At 36.1% G+C, this 25,452-nt stretch overlaps 1 protein-coding gene across 1 annotated transcript in view; it reads right to left on the bottom strand.

The window, feature by feature from the left end:
• Positions 1–25,452, bottom strand: part of Spag16 (sperm associated antigen 16) — a 443,187-nt gene that overhangs the window by 201,737 nt on the left and 215,998 nt on the right. The window contains exon 5 of the mRNA XM_036173632.1: positions 10,678–10,804. Within this exon, the coding sequence (XP_036029525.1) occupies positions 10,678–10,804 (127 nt within the window). The remainder of the gene's footprint in view (positions 1–10,677; positions 10,805–25,452) is intronic.

The raw sequence follows: 25,452 nt of genomic DNA, 5'->3' as shown, positions 1-25,452 counted from the left end.
ACACATGATAAAATGTTCACAGCTTTCATCTTGTGTAGGTTACCACAGTGGCAATGGGTTACTAAGTACAATGCCACAGTATGTCCTGAAGACTGTTTCAGAGCACCCATCCCCATCTCTGGCTCCATATTTTCTGACTTCTCTTCCTCCAAGATGTTCCCTGGCCCTTCAAGGGGTGGTATAGACATTCTCATTAGGACCCAGAACTCAACAGTCACTTATTCTCAGCACTTTGATCAGTTCTGAATCTCTCCATTAACAACTACCCATTGGAAAAAAAAAAAAAGTGTCTCTGACCACAGTTGGGAGTGGCATTAGCCCTGCAGAGAAATTCGTGGTGGGTTCTGATGCCTTAACTAATTATTCTTTATCAATAAAAAATTGGGGAGTCAGATATTGGGGTAAGAACCTGAAAGACCAGAGAAGCAGGGGAACAGCCACCAGTGACTTGCTACCTCTTCTGTTCCTTCCTCCAAAAATGTCTGAGACCCTCTCTCAGCCCCGCCTTACTACTTTCTTTCTCTTATCTGTCTACAGTCCTCCAAACCTCTATGGTTAATTTTGGTCAGCTAGTGGCTAGCTCCACCCTCTGACTACAAGAAAGCTTTATTTGTCAGAATACAATCAAAATATCACACATTTCCCCCTTTTTGTTGAAATAAAAAGAGAAAGTTTTTTAGCCAACATAGTAAAATTATATATAATAAGCACAATAACTATATATAAATACATACAGATAAGAATTGAATTAACAATGTCCAGTCCATTTGCATTTGATAAATTCAGAGAAAATACCCCGTTATCTATCCTATCTTGGTGAATCTAAAGTGTTGTACTTAATTCTCTTTCTATCCTAACCTGCATTCTTGCATTTCCAACCCCAAATCATCCTTTTGTCTCTCAACCTTATATGCTTTATACCTCTTTTGTGAGTTTCTTTTCTGAATGTTGTAACATGGAAAACTATAACTACAACTATCTAGTCTTCAACTCCTCCAGAGACCTGAGAAGGATATAACATTATCTGAGTAAACAGGAAATATAGAGCAAACAACTTCCAAAACTAAGAAATGGCAGAAACAGCTGGTTGCCTGGAGAGTCACCCAAGGTTCCTCTGTAACACTAGAGCATTCATCTTCAGCCTATAGGCCTAGAATATCTGAAAGACTCTTCTGTGAAGCAGGAATTTTGAAGGACTGTCCTGCCTCGTCTTGGCGAAATTCAGTTGTCACTTTCTTTTCGGTCCTGCTTGTCCAGTTTGGACACCTTACTGTCAACAGTCAAGGCAAGGGCAGTTTCTTGCACAATGGCTAATTTTTGCCAGAAAGAAAGTAAACTCTTTATGGAGTTTCTTTGGTGCCCATCATCTTCTCTTGAGTAGATTGGTGCTGTCAGGAACAGATATGTCTAATTGTTATAAAAAAACTTCATGTCATTAAAACTTCTTAAATGCCACATTCTGTAGATCTCTGAAGTTTTTGAAGACCACCTGTCTACATAAAATATATCTGTTTAACTTTGAAAACATACCTAACGTGACTACAAGTTTGACTATAATAGGCGACTAACTACTAATCTTCATTTCTTTATTATCCCAAATAGTTTATAATAATAGCTTTCAAGGACTAAAAATTTATTTTACATTATTAAATGAGCTGTATAGGTATAATACTTTAAATAAGAAACATATGTATAGTATATTTTAACAAAAATTACCTTAAATTTGTATCAATATACAAAAATCTATACCAATGTAAAATATTTAAGAATAGTAGTTGTGTTTTTGGTTTTAAAATAGATTCAATAATCTACCCTTTTATCCTATCATTTCTATATTCCCACTTTTTCTTTTTAGAACAAAATCCCTGAATCTAATCTCCTTTGTTTAGCTTTTGTCCTGACCATTACCAATAACAACAACTCATTAACCAACCTTCCTTAAATGATAATGAACATCCATAATCTATCTTTTGGGAATGTGGGCATCATTCTCTAAACTACTTTCTGTTGTTTTGGGGGGCATTGATTGGATCTTTGGGGGAACCTTGAGAAAATCAGGATAATTGTTAAGTTTTGGCTGGAAAATTTTGTGAGGCTAGATCATGTCAGTCAGCAGCCTTGAAGCTCTTCTAGATGAACAGCCAAACGAAGGATGCTGAGAGGAAGAAGGTCATAGTCAGAGGAGTCACCAGGAGATGAAGAGGGAGTAAGACATGCTGGAGGACAGGTAAAGTCACAAAAACACTTGACAAATACATAGATTAATAGAAAATTTGATTAAGTTGTAAGAGCTGGTTAGTAATAAGCCTGAGCGATTAGCCGAGAGTTTATAATTAATATAAGCCTCTGTGTGCTTATTTGGGAGGTACAGGCAGGGCAGAAAGTTCAGCCTACAGGGGTGTAAAGTTTCAGCATGACACCTGAACTCACATGGTCATCAGGGTGGGCAAGGCTCATTTTTTTCTCTCTAAACAATCTTCATTTTTGAATCAAATACTATTTCTTTTCTAAATCAAGAACAAACTTCCCTAATTTTTAGGTGGTTAATTTTTATGTTGTAAATAACATATAAGGACATTTAAATATTTAGTATAATTAGGATGCCATATCTTAAATATACTAAATACAAAGAAAATATAGTATAAGTCACCTAAAAGTTATACTATAAATCAAATTGATGAAATCACTAAATTAAAAGTTTTGGGTTTTGTAGATGCTAAAAGGAAATCAGAAATGTTTCTTTGTCCTGAATAATTTCCCATCTCAGGACAGGAGATTTTGTATTCTTCAATCTTAACTTTATGATTGACTCACATGCCTTCTTCAAGGTCATGAGATATGAGTGGCTTACAGGTTTGTTTTTACAAATTAAATAAGGCCTCATAAAAGAAAAGCTATGTGTGTTTTAGGGTTCTTAATTAATTATTTCTAAAGCTATGCAGACAGTCCCAGAAGGAGACTCCATATTCTCATGTAGTGATGTTATCATCAGATGAAGTACACACCCTTTCAATCATAAGCTATGTAAACAAGACTCAGTTCCATGTATAAATTCTATTATAATTTGTAGAAATCAGGCAATTTCCATGTATATAAACCATCATAAGCTGTGAATTCCAAATGTGCCTAACTTTTCAGTATGGATGACCTATCACTGGAATCATGGTCTATATCTAGTTAATAAATGAGGGTCATAGTCACCAACCAATCAGAAGAGATGGTAGGCCTGTCAATACAGGCTCATAGCCACAATGATCTCTACAATGATGATCCTTGTCCCTGAATTAATGGATCTGTGGTTTATATGTCTATAATTGATTTTAAATTTTCAAGAAATTCATAATAGTATTGGCATGTTACTTCTTGTGTTTACTGTCAGTAAATGAATTTGCTTTTATCATGAGGCATAATAAGACAAAAATCAAAGAGAAAAAAATTGTTATTATTACAGAGAAAGCATGGGGCCTGTCCCTATGAATCTCCAATTCTTCTTAATAGAATTCCCAATTTATAGTAATTAAATGAAACAGTTTTCACAGAACTATAAGAGCATGTAAGTTTATTAATACAAATAAGTAATTAAAGCTCTCAAAGCTCTTCCAAGTGGGAGATATAAAACCCAACCAATAGGTCCATGATGACTGAAAGAGAAAGCCCTGTTCTATGCATGCCACACATCTCTCAACTTCTCTACTCTAAATTCCAAAGGGCTACAAATGTTCCTGTAGGTACCTGCTCTAACCTGTACACATCAAAGAACTGTACACATCACTGCAGGTATAAGTTCCAGCCTGTATACCCAAAAAGCTGTAATCTGATTTCCTAATGTTCTCTTCACTCTTTGGTCCAGTATCAGAGGGATCTGTATTCACTTAAGAACAAAATGGATTTTTTCTTTTTACATTCAATAGGACCAGTGGACCAAATATTAAATAATAGAGCCATAAAATAATTGAGCAGGGTTCTGTGGTCATCTATTCCTCATGTTTTTTCCTCTAGTCTGATGTCTATATGTCCCAAGAAATCCATGTTATAGGATTGGTTCCATCCTCTTAATCTTGAGACATAAAAGAAGTTGACTTTTTTCCTTCCTTTCTTATTTAAATTTTGAATATTTATGTCTAATTAAGGCAGGACTTAAATAAAGATAGATCTGAGGCTATAGTTCAATGGCAGAGTGCTTGCCAAGCAGATGTGAGGCTCTAGGTTTGGTTCTAAGCATTACCACTGCCATCTCTCCAGATATCCCTATGTAGCATTCCTACTTATAACATTGACTAAGTGACTGTTGTATATCATGTCTCATGTGAGGTGCACAAAACTAGACAGCACTTGATCATAAAAGACTGAAAGAAGGACCACAGAGGTGAAAACCAGACAAAAAATTAATTTTACATTCTTTCTTGTGACTCATGTGGTCTTTGCCTGTTAAGTTAATAGAAAAGTAATTGATAATGAAAATATAAAACCCTAAGTAAAGCTCCAAGATTTCAGATTGGCCATGTGAAGTGCACAGAAGTTCTGTGAGATGTAGGCATGATTCAGTGTTAATTGTATGGATAAGATGGGATATGTGGTGTGGGTTTGGAAATCCAGCCCTTATAGGATAGAGGAGGTGCTCGGGTTGCCCAGAAGACTTGTAGAAAATCTGGCATGTGATAGCAGAGATTGTATTTTGACAGTTTTCTAAATTCCAGAGACAACCAGTTGGTAAGGAATGCTAATAATGCTAATAACAGGATGCTGTATCTCAGTCAGCTTTGTGTAAAACATCCTCCTGTGACCAGAAGTGGGGGGATTTCAGTATTCAAAGCAAATGAGTCATCTTTCCACACTTACATCACCTGTCTATATAGAACCACATGTTATGAAAAAATGGAGAATATACAACTTATATCTCAACATACAGACTGCCTGGCTTTGAATGCAAACGTTACATTTGAACAGTGGTATACAACGAGATGGGTAAAATTTTGGTGTCTCAATTTTTTCATCTGTTAAAAGGGGACAAGATCATTATTAAATTTTTAGCGAGATATAAACAGGACAGAAGCCTCCCTATGTATTGAAAGGACAATAGTGGGAGACTTAACATCAGAGGTGTGAGCTGTCTCACTATGGAGACAATTCTCTCCTGAGTGTCCTTTCTTATTGCATTTTTTTTTTCTGTTAAGAGCCTGATAGTGAGGATTTTTTAATATGCAAGTTCTCCACTCTTGTAAAGAGGCTGTGTTGCCCAATGGGCAGTGGTTCTTTAATTCCTGCTCTCCAATTTGGCCTTGAAATTGCAGGATTTTCCACTCTGGCTGGAGGAAACACAGACTATTCCTATGTGAGCCTGTGTGAGCTCCTGGAATTTTCTCCTCTATGCATTTGGACCACTTCTCCTTGGCTTTAAGCTCTCATGCACACATTATTACTCAGCTAGTTAGTGAAGGGGTGGAGGAGCCTCTGCAGGTCTCCAGGGCTCTCACCTTGAGGCCCTCACTCTGCAAACTAAGGCTGCTCTGATCCTCAAAGCCTATATATCCTGGCTCCCCTCCTCCTGTCTCCCAGAAGCTACTAAGTTGAATCTGGGCAGCACTCTGGGTTCAGTCATGTGGCTTACCTGATTCACCCTGTCTCAGGAACCCTCATTGTATTATCTTTTTAATTGCTCACCAGATAGTGTTTGAAACCACTATTCTTTCAAGAATGTTTTGCTTACAGCCCCCCTCCCTCTAGCTTTCCATCCCTCCACCTTTTGGAACTATAACTGGCCAGTCCCTGGTACCCACTCCTGGCTGGAGCAGAAGATCCTATAGTCCCTGGTACCCACTCCTGGCTGGAGCAGAAGATCCTATAGTCCCTGGTACCCACTCCTGGCTGGGGTGGAAGGCCCTACAATCCCTTGTACCCACTCCTGGCTGGGATGGAAGACTCTGCAGGTTTCTGACATCTCATAAGCAAGGAAAATGAGGTTCAAAAATGTTTAGACATTCTTCCCAAATCTTTCAGCCATTAAGTATTGGAGGAAAACAAACAAACAAGCAAAACCAACCTCCAAACCAGGTTTTTTCTTCATGTGTGTTCTCTCTAATGCCCTTTGCTGCTCCTTCAGAGGAGTAAAACAGAAACTGATTTGCTCTCTCTCTCTCTCTCTCTCTCTCTCTCTCTCTCTCTCTCTCTCTCTCTCTCTCTCCTTCCCTCCCTCCCCCTTGACTCCTTTCTTTTCTCTCTCTCTCCCAGTCTCTCTTTCTCCTTCCTTCATTTCTTTCTTCTTTCCAATCTTCCTTCTGTCTGTCCATTCTTTCTTTCTTTCCTTCAACAGGATTTTTGTTTTGTTTTGTTTTGTTTTGTTTTGTTTCTGTTTAGCCCTGTAGAGTAGATCCACTTGCCTCTGCCTCCCAAATGCTGGGATTAAAGGTGTGCACCACTTCTGCCCAACCAGAAACTGATCCAGCAGTCTGATCAATTAATCAACACTGATCAATTTGAGACAAATATTTGGGGGATGTTTTGTTTTGAAAAATTAAGGTGAAGTCAATCTGTTATTTTTCATCTTGTTCAAGAATTTGGGGGGGGGGGCAGGGCTGCTCCCGTGTTAGTGCTTCTCCCATGGTTCTGCTCATGGGGACTACGTGAGATTATCTCCAAAGGCTGGGGGACTTTGCCCATTTGAATGATCAGACACTCACAGGCTTTCTACGGGATAGAAAGACCTCCATCTGGCTCAAATTTCTGCTTCTGCATTTTCTAGAGATGCGATTTCTTTACAAATGTGCTGGAATTACCTTTTACAAAGGAGCAAAAAAATATTGCTGAAGTATATAAGCACAATGAAATAAGAGATGTCGAAAGGGATATGTATAAATCCTTGCAGTTCACTTTTATTACTTTCACCATGCAATAGCATTTAACATTTTCTGAAACAGTTTTGAATGAAAAAACATTCAACATTTTAAATATGCCAAGTGAGAGATGTTATTTAGATAGTGAATATTCACAATAACTTGTTGTTTTACACTCCTGGGAGGCTCTTTGCTTAATGAGAAAGGAACATTTATCCTCTCACAAATACAGTGTTGTAAGTTTATACTAATATATGGATACAGCTATAAACACAGATAATCTGTATTTGTCACAGGCGATGTGTTTGTAAATAAAACATTATGAAATAATGCTATGCCCCACAGTTCTTCTTTCAAATGTGCAAGTGGCTGATGCAGCAGTAGAAAAGCAAAATCACATACAATGATTTATACATGCTCAAATGTTTAAATATATATGTACATTTCATGAACATAAAATCATTCTTAGTTAAGCATTTCAATATACTCTTAATATTCTATAAGAACAAGTGTCTAACTTTGCATTTTTTTAATCCATCGACTAGCACACATTTTTGGATGTCTTACCTACACACAGACAGATCAAATTACTTTTCTTATTTCTAAAGTGAATAGAATGATCTCTGAGATCTCCTCCAGCATTAAGAAGCATGGTGGAAGACTGAACTCATATTTCCTTATTGCAAGACACTATTATTCCTTTGAATCCCATTAAACACTAAGACAATTATTTACTCTATTATTTCCATGAGGAATGTTAGTCCAATGAGATTAAATAATTTGTCTAAGGTCTAAATGATGCTAAAGACATTATTGAATCTAAGAGTCTGAATTTTGGTATGTGCTCTGTACCTATACTTCTGGGATATGAGCTTCTCTATCAATGCTACATGTTACAAAGGACATACTACTTAGTGCATCAATCTCAAAAGAGATAAAAGCCATTTCTTAGAACACGCATTTGTAAATCTAAAATGAAATTTTTTGCCGAAAACTTACAATTATGTATTTTTTATATTTGAAATTTGAAGTGAACATTACAGACAATGCTTTCAGTTGTGTTATGATCTTCAATATGTTTCTTAAACTGTGTTAGATTTTTCAGTCACTAAGAATCTAGTATTTACAAAAATAACTCATAGTTTATAGAGACAGTAGAACAGAACATTTTTCCATATATCCTTCAATGAAACTGATCCAGATATACAATGATCACTTAAAATATGAAACATTAACACATTTCTTGTTTGAACCAACTTATTGAAGATGCTACCTAAATATTCACATGTACTACTTAATACTAAGGTGGCAGTACATGTTTGTTGATGATGACTTTCCCTTAGAGCAGAGCACAATGGTGGTGTTTGGACAGAGATCTGCCTCTTATAGAGATTCGTTAGTAAAGTTGGTTGTATATAACTGTGCAACTTAATACTGTCACAAATTTTGACCAGGAAATATGGCTTGGCACAACTAAACATGTGTTCTCAATAAATATATTTTATTTCTAGCAAGATCAATATTCTCTTACTCCTTTGGAGTCATTATATCATATAAGCTTGCACTAGCTTGCCCTATGAATACATAGAAATTAGTTATGTTCAGATGAATGCATATTTTGACTTCATTAAGTCAAACTTGATTTTTATTATTTTATTTCAGATATTTTCATAATGTAGTTCTGCTACATTTCTTTACTGAATATTTTATCCCAAATAAGTAGCAAGTAGCAAATATGTAGGAGTTACTTATACTTATTGCTATTTTGGCCAGCTCCAGATCTGCACTCTTTATTTTCTTGACAACAACAAATTCCCAGTACTACTTCCTGATTTTCTATCTTTCTACTCATGTTCTGATTGGATCTTGGGCTCTTCCTAATTTATCTAACTTTTGGTTTATTTTAAGCGTTTTAAATAGGGTCAGTGAGCAAGTCTGTAGAGAAGCACAGGTTTCTCACTATTCAATGAGAAAAGCCTTATGACAATAATTTCTCAAGCACATTAAATTTAAATTAATGACAATATGTTTCTTGAAGAAGTGGCCAAAGGGATGGGAAGGTCAGACTGAAATTATGTCTCCTCAACCTGATAACAGGGGCTCTGGCTTGCAGTTTTGTCGTTTATTTTTCTCACCATTTTACCATTGATTCTCAATACTTTTCTTAACATTGGTGTATGACCATGAGCTTGGCAGTCATGGAGAAAAAAAGAGATTTTTCAGTACCTATTGACTTGTGCAGCAGAAAACACATACTGATATTTATTTAAAATCATGTTTATCTAGCTGTACAAAGAACTTTCCAACTGGATAATAAAGGTCAATAAAAAGTCAGGAGTAACACATCTAATAATGACAATAAAATACAGAGCTACTTTTAACTATGCAATATTCTTGTTAAAGTCTTTAACTCTTATTATTAGAATGTACAGCCTTAGGTTTTACCATTCAAAGTTTACAACTGAAAGATGTGACTAGTTGAATGCCTGCTTAAGATAATCAAAATAGGTTTAGGGAAGTGAATGGTTGGAGATACCTCAGGAGAAACTCCCATGGAGACCTGACACCAATGCACATTTACATGACAGAGCTTTGAAGCATTAATTTCTTACACAGAACAGTATGAAGTGAAATACTGGTAGCTGGAATCTTTTATTCTTCACAGTGCTTTCTCTTTGAAATCTGGTAGACCTTAAGTGTCATAACTTCATGAATATTACTAAAAATCTTTCTTTTCTTTTTGAAACTTTCACTTTTTCCTACTTCTACTGCCTAAGTGTAGTGTACCAACACATCCAGCAACTAAAACTCTTGTTTCTAATATCATTTACATGTTCATATGCAAAGAAAATACAAGATACCATTTAAGAAAATAACTTACCATTTCCATTTTCAGATGTTTAAAGGTAATAATACAAAGCCAGTTTCAAGAAACACACAGCAATTATCTTGTGGTTCCAGAATTACTCTTGGTATACTTATGCTTCTGGACCAGAGAATTAATATAGACTATGTTTTTAAATAAAGCATTATCTTTTCTTCTACCATATTTATTTCTTCACTAACAATGGAAATCTTATCATATCAAAATTTTAATCTATCATAAACAATGCAAAGATTTTGAAGAATTCCCAAAAGTTCAAACTCTTAAATATGCATCACACTATCAAAGGGAAGATCTACTGTCCATTCCTCATCTAACAGAGGCTAATATTAAATATGAAGATGTAGAGGTATTTTAATCTTCTAAGTGGACGATTGGAATTACTTTGCTTAACAGCAGACTCCATCCTATTTATCATCAGTAGGGATGAAATATTTTATCTGCTTGATAATTTGTACATTATTTCAGGAAAATGCTACAAACAAATAATTTTATAGAGCACAAACACTTAATTACAATAGTAGATGAATGTGTATACACATTTTCGAGCATTTCTGAGCAATTTATTAACTTTTTATAATTTAACTATCTCATTAAAATGTTTCAAGTTCATCTTGATACAATTTCAGTTCTTCTCCACTCAGTTACCTGTGTTTCAGGAAGCCCAGTTAGTTTACCTTGGAAAGGAGTCTATGGGATGTGGGCTATTTGGGTATACATGATGCTGTCAGAAAGCTTATGGTGTGTCTATGTTAGTATTACTTCTCTTCTTTGTTATTTATTTCCTTCTGTGATCAATATAATTCTTTTGTAAGATAAACTACAAATATCATGGTTGGTATATTTGAAACAGAAAATTACAAATAAAATATTACCAACAGCTTTAAAGGGGAAAAAAAGCATTTCAGAAAAACAAAACATTATGTTAGTTTGGTGCCAAGCGTGAAACAAAAGGGACCCTACCTGTTGAGTCAAAGTTCACCTCATTGCCGGGACTTGGACCCACATCAATGGACACAATTGGAATGAGCTTCCTGAAGTCCCACAGCTTTGTAACTCCACGAGCATCACAGGATGCTATTATGTGGCCCTTTAAAACACATAATAAAAGAAAAAAAAACCGTATGTATATATAGGAATGTACAATAAAAACATAAACATGAGATTTCTGTTATAGTTTTATCAATGCCACAAAAAAAAAACCCCATATTTCTCTAGCCTAAAAAGAATTCACTATGTCTTCACCTTGGTTATAAAATGATATCTAACAATGTACTTAAGGTAAAAAACTTAAAATTGCCGGGCAGTGGTGGTGCACGCCTGTATTCCCAGCACTCAGGAGGCAGAGGCAGGTGGATCTCTGTGAGTTTCAGGCCAGCCTGGTCTACAGAGCTAGTCCAGGACAGGCTCCAAAGCTACAGAGAAACCCTGTCCTGAAAAACCAAAACCAAAACTAAAACAAAAACAAAAACAAAAAACCTTAAAATTATGAAGATACATTTTTAAGGAACTACTGAAATTTTAGTTCTGTGAAAAGATGTTAAAAAATGTAAACACTTATATTTTGTTTTATTATGCAAATTATATGTGTATGAGTTATGTGACACATAGAATTAGAAATAGGAAAAATTACTTCATATGTGCATTTCATGTAATATGTTTCTAACTAATTAGTACTGCTAGTTGATTTCACAAATGAATTTAGGAAGGTAAGGCCAGGCAGTGGTGGTGTATGCCTTTAATCCCAGCACTCCGGAGGCAGAGTCAGGGGAATCCTGTGAGTTTGAGGCCAGCCTGGTCTAAGAGTGAGTTCCAGGACACGTTCCAAAGCTACATAGAGAAACCCAGTCTCAACAAACAAACAAACAAACAACAACAACAAAGAGTTAGAAACCTAAATGGATGCAATGGTCAGGGTTAGACAAACTTCTCAGTGGAGTTGTTGGGGCTGTTTTGTTAACATACTGTATTTGTTTGATGATGCTTATGCTATTGCAGGAAAAATGCTAAAAACAAACATTTTATAGAGCAGAAAACACTTAATTACAATTAATAGCTGTTGTGTGAGAGCAAGGAGGAAGGTGTTTGTTTGGATGCAGCAGAGGGAAAACAGAAGAGCAGATAAATCAAGTGTAATGGAAAAAGGGAAGAGACTTTTCCAGAATAGTAATAAGCCTGAGCTTATCCATCGGGAGGTCCACCACAGTCTAGACTTCCTGTATAGACCTTGGCCTCTCAGAATAAAATATGTCAAATTTTGAGGACCACTCCACATCAGTAATGGGGGAGGGGTGACGGGCAAGGGCTCCTGCTCTCCCTCTACATTCATCCTCAATGTTTCTGCATTCAGTTTCTGTGCTCATCATAAATGCAATGAAGTGGTCATGTCAAAACCACATCACTGTTCACACTCAGAAGACTTTGCAATTTATTTCATAGACTCCCTCTAAAACCAAGCTTGATTTTTAACCATCAAATCACAACCTTTCTTTCCTAATTTTTAAAAATGTTAAAGGCATTAAGTTTCTTTCTAAACAATATTCTTTGTTATTTTAATCAAGGTCATAGTTTCCCTTTTCCTGTTTACTGCCAGATGTGTGTCCTTTCTGTAAGAATTGAACAACCTGGATACAAGTTCAAGGGAATCTTTTCATTTTCCCTAAACACACCAGCCATGCAAGGGATGCCACTTGTTTTAGAATTCTGTAACTGTTGTCACAGGCAAAGCAATATGAAACCTGTGTCCCCAATCTAACAAATGAGATGCCCAATCTTTAATGACTTAAAAGGAGCAGAGAAAATTTGCAATGTCGTCAAGTATGTAAACACATTTTGCAAGAATTGTGAGGAATGAGTGAGTTTCATTCCAGAAAAATGAAAGATTGGTTCATGGGTCTTAGCAGGGAATATTAATGTTACAAATTAGAAAAAGTTCTTTCCAAATATAAAGACTTTCAATCATCTTCAGACATCACAAATGGGATCTTTGTTCAACCCAGGGAACATAGTAGATAAGTTTTAATCAGAATTTAATTTGGGTGCACCTCTCACAACAGACATGTTTATTGACTTGGACATTATCTGGAGACTTGAAATTAAATAGGATTAAAAATATACCTTATCACAATGAGTATTAAAACATGAGGAAATACACTAAAATTAAAAAACTAGCCTCCTCATTTATATTGGGTGAAAATAAATATTAAAATCTTTTTATGTTTAATACCTAATGATGTTGCTGGCAAATGATCAATGTTTCATAGTTTAAATATATTAAAATTATTTAAAATTTATAATGCTTTTAATAAACAAGATAAGTGCTACACGATTCAATAAAATTAATAAATAGTAATATTGACAAATTTTTTAAGCAATGACCATAATTTAAGCATGTTTTTCATTGCCTTAGGAACTTAGAAGCTATGACTAAGGATGCATTATGTTGAAATAAACATAGTAACTTATTAAGAGATAGTAGTTGATTTTTAGATTTATAACTACATGATCTTCTGACATCGGACAGGAGAAAAACCAAATTAATTAAGGGACTATTCTATTACTAATCTCAATTCTTTGATTCTATTCTGATTCTTTAAACTTTTCTTCAAGTATGAATTTTATATCAAAATTTATAATGTATATATATATATATATATATATATATATATATATATATATATATAAACTTTGTTAGGATAATAATGGTCATATAGAATACTAATTAATTCTAGAGAAATTAGCTGCCTATACATGTCTTTATGTTCGAGTCACTTTTCAGTTTTCTGCAGGAAATCACGGCCATGCCTAACATCAACTGAAATCTCCAGGAAGAAGATGGGGCCCCACAATGACAATTCCACGTGGAAAATAATATCACTAAGCTGACAAACATCATCTACAGATCAGCTTTGGACTACAAAGTGCTTAGAGCAATTCTGAGATGGCTAGCTGAGATGATCCAGTTTCAAAGACTACTTGAATAAGGATTTGAGATAAACCCTGAACTTTGGCATTATGGATAACAAAGAATATAGTTACCTTTCCTAGAATTTGTCAACTAACCCAAAATTTTTCTTTTAAGAATAAAGATAACTTCGCCCATACCCAGCAGGAAGCAATTTTAAGAATACGACCCCCACATTCCCAAAGGGGTGGTGTGGGGTGGGTGGTTTTTGGTCTTTTTATGGGTATTGGGTCTGGGATAGTTTTCATTGTTTAGGAGGGTTGGTTACAAGTTGTTGTTAAGGGTTAGGAAAAGGGATAGGCAAAAGGTGCTTGTTTAAAAAAAAAAAAGAAAAAAGAAAAAAGAAAAAGACAGTAACTAGTTTTAAATACTTTACATTGGATTGGATTATATTATATTGTATACAAATTATTATTATTATTGAGATTGAGATTGTTAGAATATACCATACACATATTTCTAATCTTGCTCAAGATATTGTATTTTTATCATTCATTTAACAATGTAATGCAATTTGCTAATCCTTGAATGTTAGTATTACCAACTAATTGGATATACAGAAATGAAAGTTAGTGGTTAGACATTACAATTGAACTTGTAGTCATATTAGGTGTGTTTTCAAGACCAAACAGATATATTTTAGATAGACATGTCTTCTTCAAACCCTTCAGAGGTCTATAGAATATGGCATTTAAAATGTTTTAATAACTTAGGAATTTTTCTTTTTTGCTATGACTATGAGACATGTCGGCTCTCAGCAGTACCAATCTACTTCAGAGAAAATATGGGCATTGAAGAAACTGCATATGAAGTTAACTTTCATTGTGGCAAAAGTTAGCCACTGGACAACAAAGTATCCTCGAATCAACTGCTGACAAACAGGACAGACAGGACATGAAACCAAGGACTACCGATTCTTGCCAAAACAAGTGTGGTTGTGGCTTTAACAAAAGGCGTCTTCTGAAGCCAGGACAATATGGCACCATCCCTGAAGTGAGTGGCCTTTGCAATCTGTAAAAGGTACCATGCCCTTTTCTTCTAAGGCAGCTGGACAGGCACTGGGCCGATGGCTTCTGATGTGCAATGGAACAGCAGATGAAACAGTTATTCTTCAAGAATAACTAAGCTCACCCTTCTCAATAGTAGACTGGCATTTAATAGAGGGATGCGGAGAAGAACGGGATGCCGAGATGAAGCCACATATACCCAGCCAAGAAAAATGGACAGCTGAATTGAAAAAACATCAATAATTTCCAGAATTTAAAATCCTGAATCATGACATGACACTAATGGAATTCAGGTGTTTCTGGTACATGGACTGCTCTCACCAAATGTGAGGTCAAACTGTTGACCTTGTATACATCCTAGTTCACAAATGAGTCTGTCAGATACACTAAGCCTATAGACTGAAGATGATGCCCCAACACTGCGGATAAACCTCACGTGACTGTCTAGGCAGCTGGCTGTTTCTGTCAGCTCACATTTTTTTTTTTTTTTGGAAGCTGCTTGCATGCATTTCCTGTTTTTATTTTTTTATTAGGTAGTATTATTTCCTTATTGGGTCTCTGAGGGAGTTGAAGATCAGTTACTTATAGTTATAATTATCTTTGTTAGGGTTTTCAGAAAAACTCACTAAGAGCTGTAAGTGTATAAATTTGAAAGACGTTATAAGACAGTTCTGTTAGTAATATAAGTTAGGGTAGAAAATGAATCAGGTACATTTTGGACTTACCAAAATAGGATAGATAATGGCATTATTTTCTCTGAATTTGTCAAATGCAAATGGACTAGACATTGTTTAGGTATTTATTGTTTGTATATATTGTATATATAGTTATTATACTTTTGTATATAGTTTTTCTTATATTAGTTATAACTTTTTCCTTTTTTTCTTTTTATTAAAATAGAAAAGGGGAAATATAGTGATATTTTATTTGTATTGAAATGTGATTTTATTTGTATGTTAATAAAGTTGCCTTGAGGTCAGAGCAAGCCAAAGCAGAAGCCGGGCGGTAGTGGTGCATGCCTTTAATCCCAGCACTTGGGAGGCAGAGCTTGGTAGATCTCTATGTGTTCAAGGACACAGCCAGCATGGCAGACACAGGCGTTTAATCTCAATACCAACCATCGAAGACATGGAGGTCTGTACAAACAGGCAGTGATGAGGAGGTCATGTGGCTGGGCTTACAACCAATGAGAAAACAGAACAGAAAATCTATAAAAAGACAGAACACACAGAAGTAGGTCTCTTGCAGAGAGGAAGGACAGCAGAAGCAGTGAAGGGTGAGGTTTTTCGCTCTTGCTCTGACCTCGTGGTTTTTAACTCTGCAATTGGTTCTGTGTTTCTTATTTAACAAGACAGTTACATCTACAACATGATAATAATTAACAACTACTTAGTTATACCAAGCATGTAGGGCACATGTAGAGCCTATCATGGTGTTTTGTAGCATAATGGAGCCTCAGAAAGTATCCATTAAATTAGAAGATGGATAGTACCATCACAGAGTTGATTGTAATATTTTAGTTTAGTGCAAGTCCAACCTTAACAGTCTTAAGGTTCATATTAATTTTAGCACTCATGATTTTTAGTCAGAAACATGCAATGTAGGTGATGAAAGAATGATTAAAAACTTGGAATCTCTAAAGACTCCAGAATCCTCCTTTTCTCATCTCAATCCAATCAGAAGGGCATCAGCCTACCTCTGTCTGTAAAACAGGATAGCAATCTAGAATAGCATTACACAACTGGAGATGAGTTCTGAAGACTCTTGAGGGAGAGAGACATGGGAAAGGGATTAGATGGTAGCCTGGCAAAAAGTCATGCCATCTAAAATTTACAACAGGCAGAGGCAAAAGCTAATGACAGTCATTAGGTACTCAGCCTAAACTAAGCAAGATTTCAAAGAAAACGTTCTCTGAAGGTGGATGAGATTGTGTGACAGTCTTAAAAAGAATGAGAACTCACGAACTTTGGCAACGTCTCTGAAGTGTAATTCTAGGTTTGGTCCTAAATCACTGATACCAAGATCCAGGGTCCAGAAATGAACCATCAAATACAGAGTTCATAAAGAAGTTCAGTTCTGCATTGGGCTGTGTCTAAAATCCCTAGGGCCTGGCTTAGTTCCTGCGACATGCCAGCACTTGACCTTTAATTAAATAACTGAACAAATGAGAACGAAGGGAGTATAGAGTTATCAGGATTGATTGTACGTGATTTAAAGGATACTTTTAAATTATAGAAATGTTAAGAAGCTAATGGCTATACAAATGAATTTCATCAGCAGCCTGAAGTTTGCTGGAGAAGCAGACCAGCAGGTAGTAAGCACTTGCAATGAAAGCCTGGCGACCTGAGTTTGGTCCCTGCAAGCCATGGTAGATAGAGAAAACTGACTCCTAAAAGTTGTCCTCTGATCTACACACACACACACACACACACACACACCCCGATACTCATACATACAGAGACTGAAGCAACAACCAGGAACCCTGCATGGGACTGACCTGGGCTCTCTGTACATATGGTACAATTGTGTAGTTTGGACCATTTAAGGACTCCTAACAGAAATGGAGGAGGAGTGTTTTAGGGGATGGGAACAGAGAGGGGGTTGGGTGGAAAGGGACTGGGAGGAAAGGAGGGAGGGGAAATGGTGACAAGGATGTAAATAAATAAATAAATTCAATAAAAATATAATAAATCAAAAATCTTAAGAAAGATTCAAATCATTTAAATAATATAAGCAGAATTTAGGCAATTTCTACTGAAATGCAAAGTAGAAAATGAATAGTCACCATCGCTGACCACCTCTAAATCAAGAGCCTATATTGAGAAATGCTATACATACAGGAAGTTAATTTTCAGCTAGTGTAAGGCCTGGACCATAAGGCCAAACTATTTTATGATGATGACATACTGGAGGAAATTTAAAAACAGGTATCAACAATGACAAAAAGATTCATATTTTGGGCACTTTTAATATTACATCTGAACTTATAAGTTAAAGGAGATATTGTAAAATTTGTTTATGAATAAGAATAAGTAGAATTTGTAGCAATAATCTAATGTAGAAGAAATATACCCTGCACTGTGTGTAGTCACCAGGCAGCCAGAGGCTTCTTTAATGCCAAGTGGATGTCTATAGCTGCAGAGAGATGGCTGACTGGCCCACTCTCTCTCACAACACAGCATATTTGTGTAATGTAAGAAACGAGAAAGAAAATGAAAAAAACCTGGAATGCTAATGGAGTCATTTACAATTTCAGTGAATGTAAGACTGTTTAATAAAGCAATAACACCCCCAAGTACATATGACTATATCATACGTCGGTGTAATTTTTAGCATAGGTTTTATATACCAAGACATTAACCTAAAATTTGGGTAGAAGAGCTGAATTGCAGATAGGTTAAGGAGAGTCATTTAGAGACACCATTTTCTATAGGAAAGTGCCTGTGTTGCAAGTTAGAAATATATGTTTTTGATTGATCATGAAACATGATTGTGGTAGAATCTTTTTGGACTTGAAAAGAACTCCTTGGGTAAATGCTAAATGCATTTGGCCTAAAACAATATTTTTCAAATGCACAGAAAAGTCTAGAATATGAAATTCAAAATACATGTTTTGTGATCACAAGAATCCAAAATTATACAGCTGCATTATACATCACCAATTATCTTAGAGTATTCTGATAAATAATATCACAGATAAGAATCACAACCACATAGATTGCCAAGCTTCCATTATATTTTACAATATATAACTAAAGATGATCCAGGAAAACTAAATTCTATTCACAGGGTCATAGACTCTACTTACAAACAATACAATTAATAACAACTTCCACTAATTAAATAATTACTGTGTGTTACATAGGGTCATAAGTAGTTATACATACATATATACAAACATTAAATCATCCTGAAAAAGGGACAAAATGTTTAGTAACTGGTGATCCCCTCAAATTATGGATGAAGACATTGAGCCACAAAGAGATTAAGTTGTCTCAGGGCCACACAGTAGACCCAGGAATAACCAGCATTAGCATCTATGGCACCTGTGTTAGCCAATGAGCTTTACGTCTCAAAGGCAAAATTGGTGAAAATATCATTTTAAAGGTGGATGGGTTTAAAAAGTTTGATAAAAGGATGAAAAGAAAAAGAAACATAAAACAGAAACCAAGTAAGGGTGATACCATGGATCTTGAGCTGAGGCTCAGAATTAAAAGGCCATTTGGCTTTGGGTGGGGAAATAGTCTGAAAGAGCTTTGTGTCAGGTGGCAGACAAGGGCCAACTTATTGTTAAACCATGAACAGTGCTAAGATTTCTCAATCAAATGAGACAAAATTTGGACAAGAGTTACTGGACAAAGTTGCTTGAAACTACACTTTATAAGTGATAAATTGGGAGAATCTGTATTGAACAGAGAATCTCATGATATGAACCAGAACCCAGATGATCGAATCTATGGTTTCAACACCAAACTGCATCATTAATGCAAACCCTATAATACTGAGAGATTACAGGGCTGCTGGCCTGGAGGACCTGGGGAAAAGGAAGTAAACACAGGGCTGAGCTCTAAAGAAAAGACATGAAAATAAAATGGAGAGCAGAAGAGGGAAAAGAAAGAAAACAGAATTCCTATTTTTATAAAAAGCTCACTCTCTCTCTCTCTCTCTCTCTCTCTCTCTCTCTCTCTCTCTCTCTGTGTGTGTGTGTGTGTGTGTGTGTGTGTGTGTGTGTGTGTGTGTGCATTTGTGCATGTGTTCATGTGTTACAGGGGATTGAAACCATGGCCTTACATATGCTAGACAAACACTATACCACTAATCTACCTTAAAATTAATATTTCTCAAGTAATTGCAGATTTATAAACCAAAATGACAGGAAAGAAAAAAAAGGAAAAGTAAGGATATATAAAATTCGACAATAAAAAGCCTGAACTAAAACAAAAATCAATATTCATTAAATATGTAGTACCAGCAATTCTGTGGAAATTTATATAGGCCAGACAATTTTATAAGAATGAAAAAAAGTTACAAAAGCCATATTTTCTCATAATGCTGCAATTGTATAAATTGCATTAGGTTAGCAAAACAGAACAATTGGAATATAAAAGAAAAAAATACATAATATCCGAAAAGTTTAGAATTAATTCAAATAAGGGATTTGTATTAAATTATCAAATAAAGTTGAAGACATTTACGAAAATTCCATATGGTTTTTGAAAAATTATTTTATTGCTTATTTATATGTGTGTGTCACATGTGTGTAAGCAACTGTAGACACTGGGATGAGGTGTCAATCAGAACTTCTAGAGCTGGAGTTACAATAGTCCAAAGCCACCCAGTGTGGGTGCTGAGAACTAAACACAGGCTGTCTGAAAAGCAGCCATCTCTCTGGCCCATATATATAAAGGACTTAAAATAAATGAGATATTCAATTGCATGCATGCTTTTCTAGAAAGAAACAATTAAATCATGATAGGAATTTATGGACACCTAAAATTAAACTCAGCTAATAAATATAATACAGGCCAACAAAATCAGAAGCAGATCTCCCCATAGGAGATAGGCAGATAACTTAGAATCTTAGTCAAAAGAAGACAAAAAGAAATAGCTACAGAGAGAAAAAAGTCATAGTCAGCAACATTGGGTATGAAAGAGGAATCATGGGGCAATGCAGGAGTGTGCTGGGAGCAGAGACCATAGGTTGATGCTAGGTGTCTTCCTCAGCAACTGCCCACCTTTCTGTTTTGAGACAGTGTTTCTTACTTAACCCATGTTTCACCATCTGGCTACACTGGTTAGACAATAATCCCCAGAGATCTGTCAATCTACCCCCCCCCCACCCCCAGTCTGAGATTACAGTCATATGCAGCTGTGATTTTAGTTAACATGATGCTGGGAATAGAACTCAGATCCTCATGCTTGCAGAGCAAGAATTAGCTGACTGATCCATCCCTCAGCTCCAAGAGGTACCATTTAAATTATGGCAGACACTAACAGAACATCCACAAATACTATAAGGATGTGATGCTAATTGTAAATGCTTCAGAAAAAAACGCATTTTTAAACAAAAAAATAAATTTAAAATCAGCTAATAATAAGGTAAAAATATAATAAATACAACAAAGTCATCATACATACACAAAAGAAGGAACCATCAAGAGGAAAATATTGACCAGTAATAACAAAGGAACAAAAAACCTGCTCTTTAAATGAAACATAGACAAAATAAAGGACTAAGGAACATCTAGAGCTTTGTAAAACCAATTAATGTTACTTTATGTGTATTTGTGAGTACCTGCATGCATGTACATGTGCACTATGTGAGTGTCTAGTGTCCCTGAAGGCCAGAGGAGAGCATCATATCACCAAAATTGGAGTTACAGGGAGTTGTGAACTGCCATATGGGTGCTAGGACCTGAACTCAGTGTAATGCAAGGGTAGTAAGTACTCTTAACTGCTTATCATTTTCTTCAGCCCCTGGAACTCCTTTTTAAATATCATAGTAATAAGCATTTTTGTTCCATCTACAGGTAACATCTTTTCAAGATCTGCCAATGGATGCCTTTAGCCTTGGAGTATTAAACTTCACTCTATGAATGTTTCCTGTGTATCTATACCTAGGATAAAAAAAAGTTTCTGGTGATCGGATAGCCAAACACCCTAAGTGTCGTGCTAGAAATCTCATCCAATGACTGAGGGAAATGGATGCAAAGATCCATGGCCAGGCCCCAGGTGGAGCTCCAGGAGTCTAATCAGCGAGAAAGAGGAGGGACTGTATGAGCGAGAATTGTTGAGACCAAGATTGGAAAAAGCACAGGGACAAATAGCCAAACTAATGGAAACACATGAACTATGAACCAATAGCCGAGGAGCCCCCAACTGGATCAGGCCCTCTGGATAAGTGAATCAGTTGATTAGCTTGAACTGTTTGGGAGGCATCCAGGCAGCAGGATTGGGACCTGTCCTTAGTGCATGAGCTGGCTGTTTGGAACCTGGGGCTTATGCAGGGAAACTTTGCTCAGCCTGGGAGGAGGGGACTGGACCTGCCTGGACTGAATCTACCAGGTTGAGCTGAATCCCCAGGGGAGTCTTTGCCCTGGAGGAGATGGGAATGGGAGATGCTTTGGGGGAAGGCGGGGGGGGGGGGGGGATAAAAAAGTTTTCATTTATAAATAAAGAATTGTAAAATATTAACAACAATCACTCTTGAGAATCTTAATTCTCAACTGTATTGGATATGGAACCAACTAAGAGATATTCTCCTGAAATATCTGAGAAGGCATTTCCAGTAAAGCTAACTAAGGGACACATCTCATCCTCTGGAGTAGAGGACCTGTCTTAGTTGGAGTTAATATTGCTGTGATGAAACATCATGACCAAAATCAGCTTGTAGATAAAAGTGTTTATTTCACTCACAGTTCCATATAATAGTTGATCATAAAAAACATCAATGATAGGAACCTGGAGGCAGGAGCCAATGCAGAGGCCATGGAGGGGTGCTTCTTACTGGCTTACTCAGCCTGCTTTTATATATATATATATATATATATATATAACCCAGGACCACCAGTCCAGGAAAAAGCTGATCCCTCCTCCATCAATCACTAATTTAGAAAATGCCCTATGAGTTTGTGTACAGCTTGATCTTATTAATTAATCTTCTTAATTGAGTACTGGGAATAAAGGCGTGCGCCACCACCACCTTGCTGGTGGCACACATCTTCAATCCTAGCGTTTGGGAGGCAAAGATCCATCCGGATCTCTGTGAGTTCAAGGCCACACTAGGAACAGAGCCAGGCATGGTGGCACATGCCTTTAATCCCAGCACTAACCATGGAGGTCTAGAGGTCTGTACAGACAGACAGGAAGTGATGTAGCTGGGCAGTGAGAGGAAGTGAGAGGGCAGAACAGAAAGGCATGTAGACATGGATACATAGAAAGTAGGCCTCTTTGGAGAATGATTGTGTCGGTGAGGTGAGGTTAGCTGTGGCTTGTCCTATTCCTCTGATCTCTCAGTTTTTCATCCCAGTATCTGACTCCGTTTTATTATTATTATTATTATTATTATTATTATTATTATTATTAAGACCATTTAGTCATCCTACTAGGTTCCCTCCTTTCAGATGACTTTAGCCTGTATCAATTTGATGTAAAACAATTCAGCACAGGGCCCTTCCAGTAGCAGCTGTCCCGATAGAGAAAAGGCCGTGCAAAGCCACCCAGAACACAGCACCGGCCTCTGCTTCTTGCTGGGGAGCTCTATCCTGTTGTACTGCTGTTGCTGCCCTTCTCCACTGACATCAAACCTAGACCCTGTGCCCTTCCAACATGGACTGACAACCTGTGGCTCTGCAGGAGTCTTCCAGGTCTTCAGCATTAATTTGGGATCTCCTTCAGCTTGGTAGGCTGAGCAGCCACCGGCTTCTTACCCTCTGAGTCTACAGACAGCTATTGTTGGACTACTTAGCCTGTATCACAAAAGCCAGCCTGGTAATTCCCACTTTATAATGCACATTCTATCAGTCCTGTTCTTCTAGGGAATACTGACAATGCAATCACCAGCAATGAACATAACAATTAGAACAGCATACTTTAATAAACATTGGGTGAGAGTGGATGCTCTCTCTTCTTTCTCCTTCTCAAATGATCAAAATTCCTCCTTGCATGATAATGCTGTTTTTATACTACAGTTGACTGCAGAGAAGTAAAATTGTGGGAACTGAATTAAAATAAGGAATGAGAGCTGTCATCTAATTAAGTTAGCTCAAACATGATTTATTTCTATGGATGAGAACCAGGTGGCTTGGCTTCTGAGATGACAGTCTGTTGGGTGGCCATGAGTTTGTTATTTCTCTTGAGAAGGACTGTTTTTTATATCCTACACCATGGATAAATTCTTCCAATATCCATTCTTTTACTGGGACAGAAAGTAAATGTCTAGGCACATCTGGCTCAAATAGCATCAGCAACAATACTTTTTGTAGTTTCCAAACTCATATTGAGAGATAGCCTCCTTTCTCTCTGATTAGAAGGTTTCAAGACATATATAATCTATATGTACACAAATAACTGTACCACTATATTCAGGTATTGCATGGCAAAGGCACGTAAAATGAAGGCCATAGGGAGGTATTTGTGTTTCGTTTTCAGTATAATCCCAATGTCATCTGACTTTGATCCTACATGAAGTTTATTTTTGGGAGCCAAAGAGCATCCTACTTTGACTGAACTTCATAGGGGTTTGGAAATTTCAGTAAAAATATGGTATCAAATTAAACATATTTTTAGTAGTAATATTAATATTGAAGAATGCAGGAAGAATTGCTTTGCTATAGGTTCATTAATAAATAGAAGATAGATAGATAGATAGATAGATAGATAGATAGATAGATAGATTTTATTGCCATCAAATCTGCTCAGTATTATTTGTAGGGTTACATCATCAGGCACTATCTCACTGTACAGATGAAGAAAATGTTTGAAAAGTGGCATAGTGTTAATTCCCTAAAATTACCTAGTTTGAATGATTTGAATCTTGGATCATTTATACATTGAGAGTTTATCTACATTAGTTCATTTTATTTCTGGGATATTCTAATATGGAATAATATATTATAAATGCTTAATACTATTGAATATATCCCCTAATTAGAGTAGAGTATATATTAGTATATATTATAAATATATATATATATATATATATATATATATATATATATATATATATTACATACATCTTAGAGTCAATATCTCAAACAAATATTTGTCATATAGCTTTTCCTCATATTATTATTTATAATATTAAAACATAAGAAAATAATTGTCAAGAGAAAATACACACATATCCATCCATACATAAAAATAACATGAATAGATATTTTTGTCAAATATTTTTAACTAATATAATGACATTATAAAGATTATTATAGCAAGAATAATGCAGACAAGTCAATCACTTAGAGGGGCAGTAAATAAAGTTATCTGTGTTTTATTTTATGGTACATACATACACACACACAGAGAGACGTTGAAAAGAATATGGTAGGAACTCAAACTGAAATGCTTGTCTTTAAGCATCAGACTGATTCACCGAAACTTTATTTGTGCTTTTGCATTTTGAAAATTCAGACTTTGTGTTACCATTTTTCACCATCATGAATGTTTTCAAATAAACACTGAAATGCAAACTTTGTATATGAAGCTCATCGGGTGACCTCATTTTCATTCCCTGAGATTCTTCTCCTAACACAGACAAGAGCCCAGGGTCATCAAGCAAATGGTAGGAACATTAAACCACAGAAACATCAGCTGCATTCAATGTGTGGAGGTAATGACCTGTGGCTCAGAATTAAGGTATAACCATAAGAAAATGCTTAGGATCATTAGAGGGAAAATTAGTATTTCAAACATTTTTAGTACTGATACATTAGTATGTCTTAGGACAGGCCTAGGCAGCATTAAACAATAGCTCATTATACCAATCTGTTGCTACCCAGTGGCACAGATACAGCAGCCGAGTATGGAATTAACATGGAGAGAGAAGGTAAAACTTGAGAACCTCAAGGAACACAAGACTAAAGGAGCAAATGTAAAGGGTTGAAAGGAGAAAGAAGACTGCTGTTTTTTTTTTTTTAAATACTTTTTCTCAGCCAATTGTTAGATATAAGCAAATATTATATCATAATTCATGTGAGTATGAAGGTTGCAAAACTAAACAGAAAATGTTGACCTAGAAGCTTTACAACACACAACTACACGATCACATAA

Source organism: Onychomys torridus, chromosome 23, assembly GCF_903995425.1.
Source record: "Onychomys torridus chromosome 23, mOncTor1.1, whole genome shotgun sequence".
In the NCBI taxonomy this organism is placed as follows: domain Eukaryota; kingdom Metazoa; phylum Chordata; class Mammalia; order Rodentia; family Cricetidae; genus Onychomys; species Onychomys torridus.
This window is presented reverse-complemented; position numbering and strand designations above follow the sequence as displayed.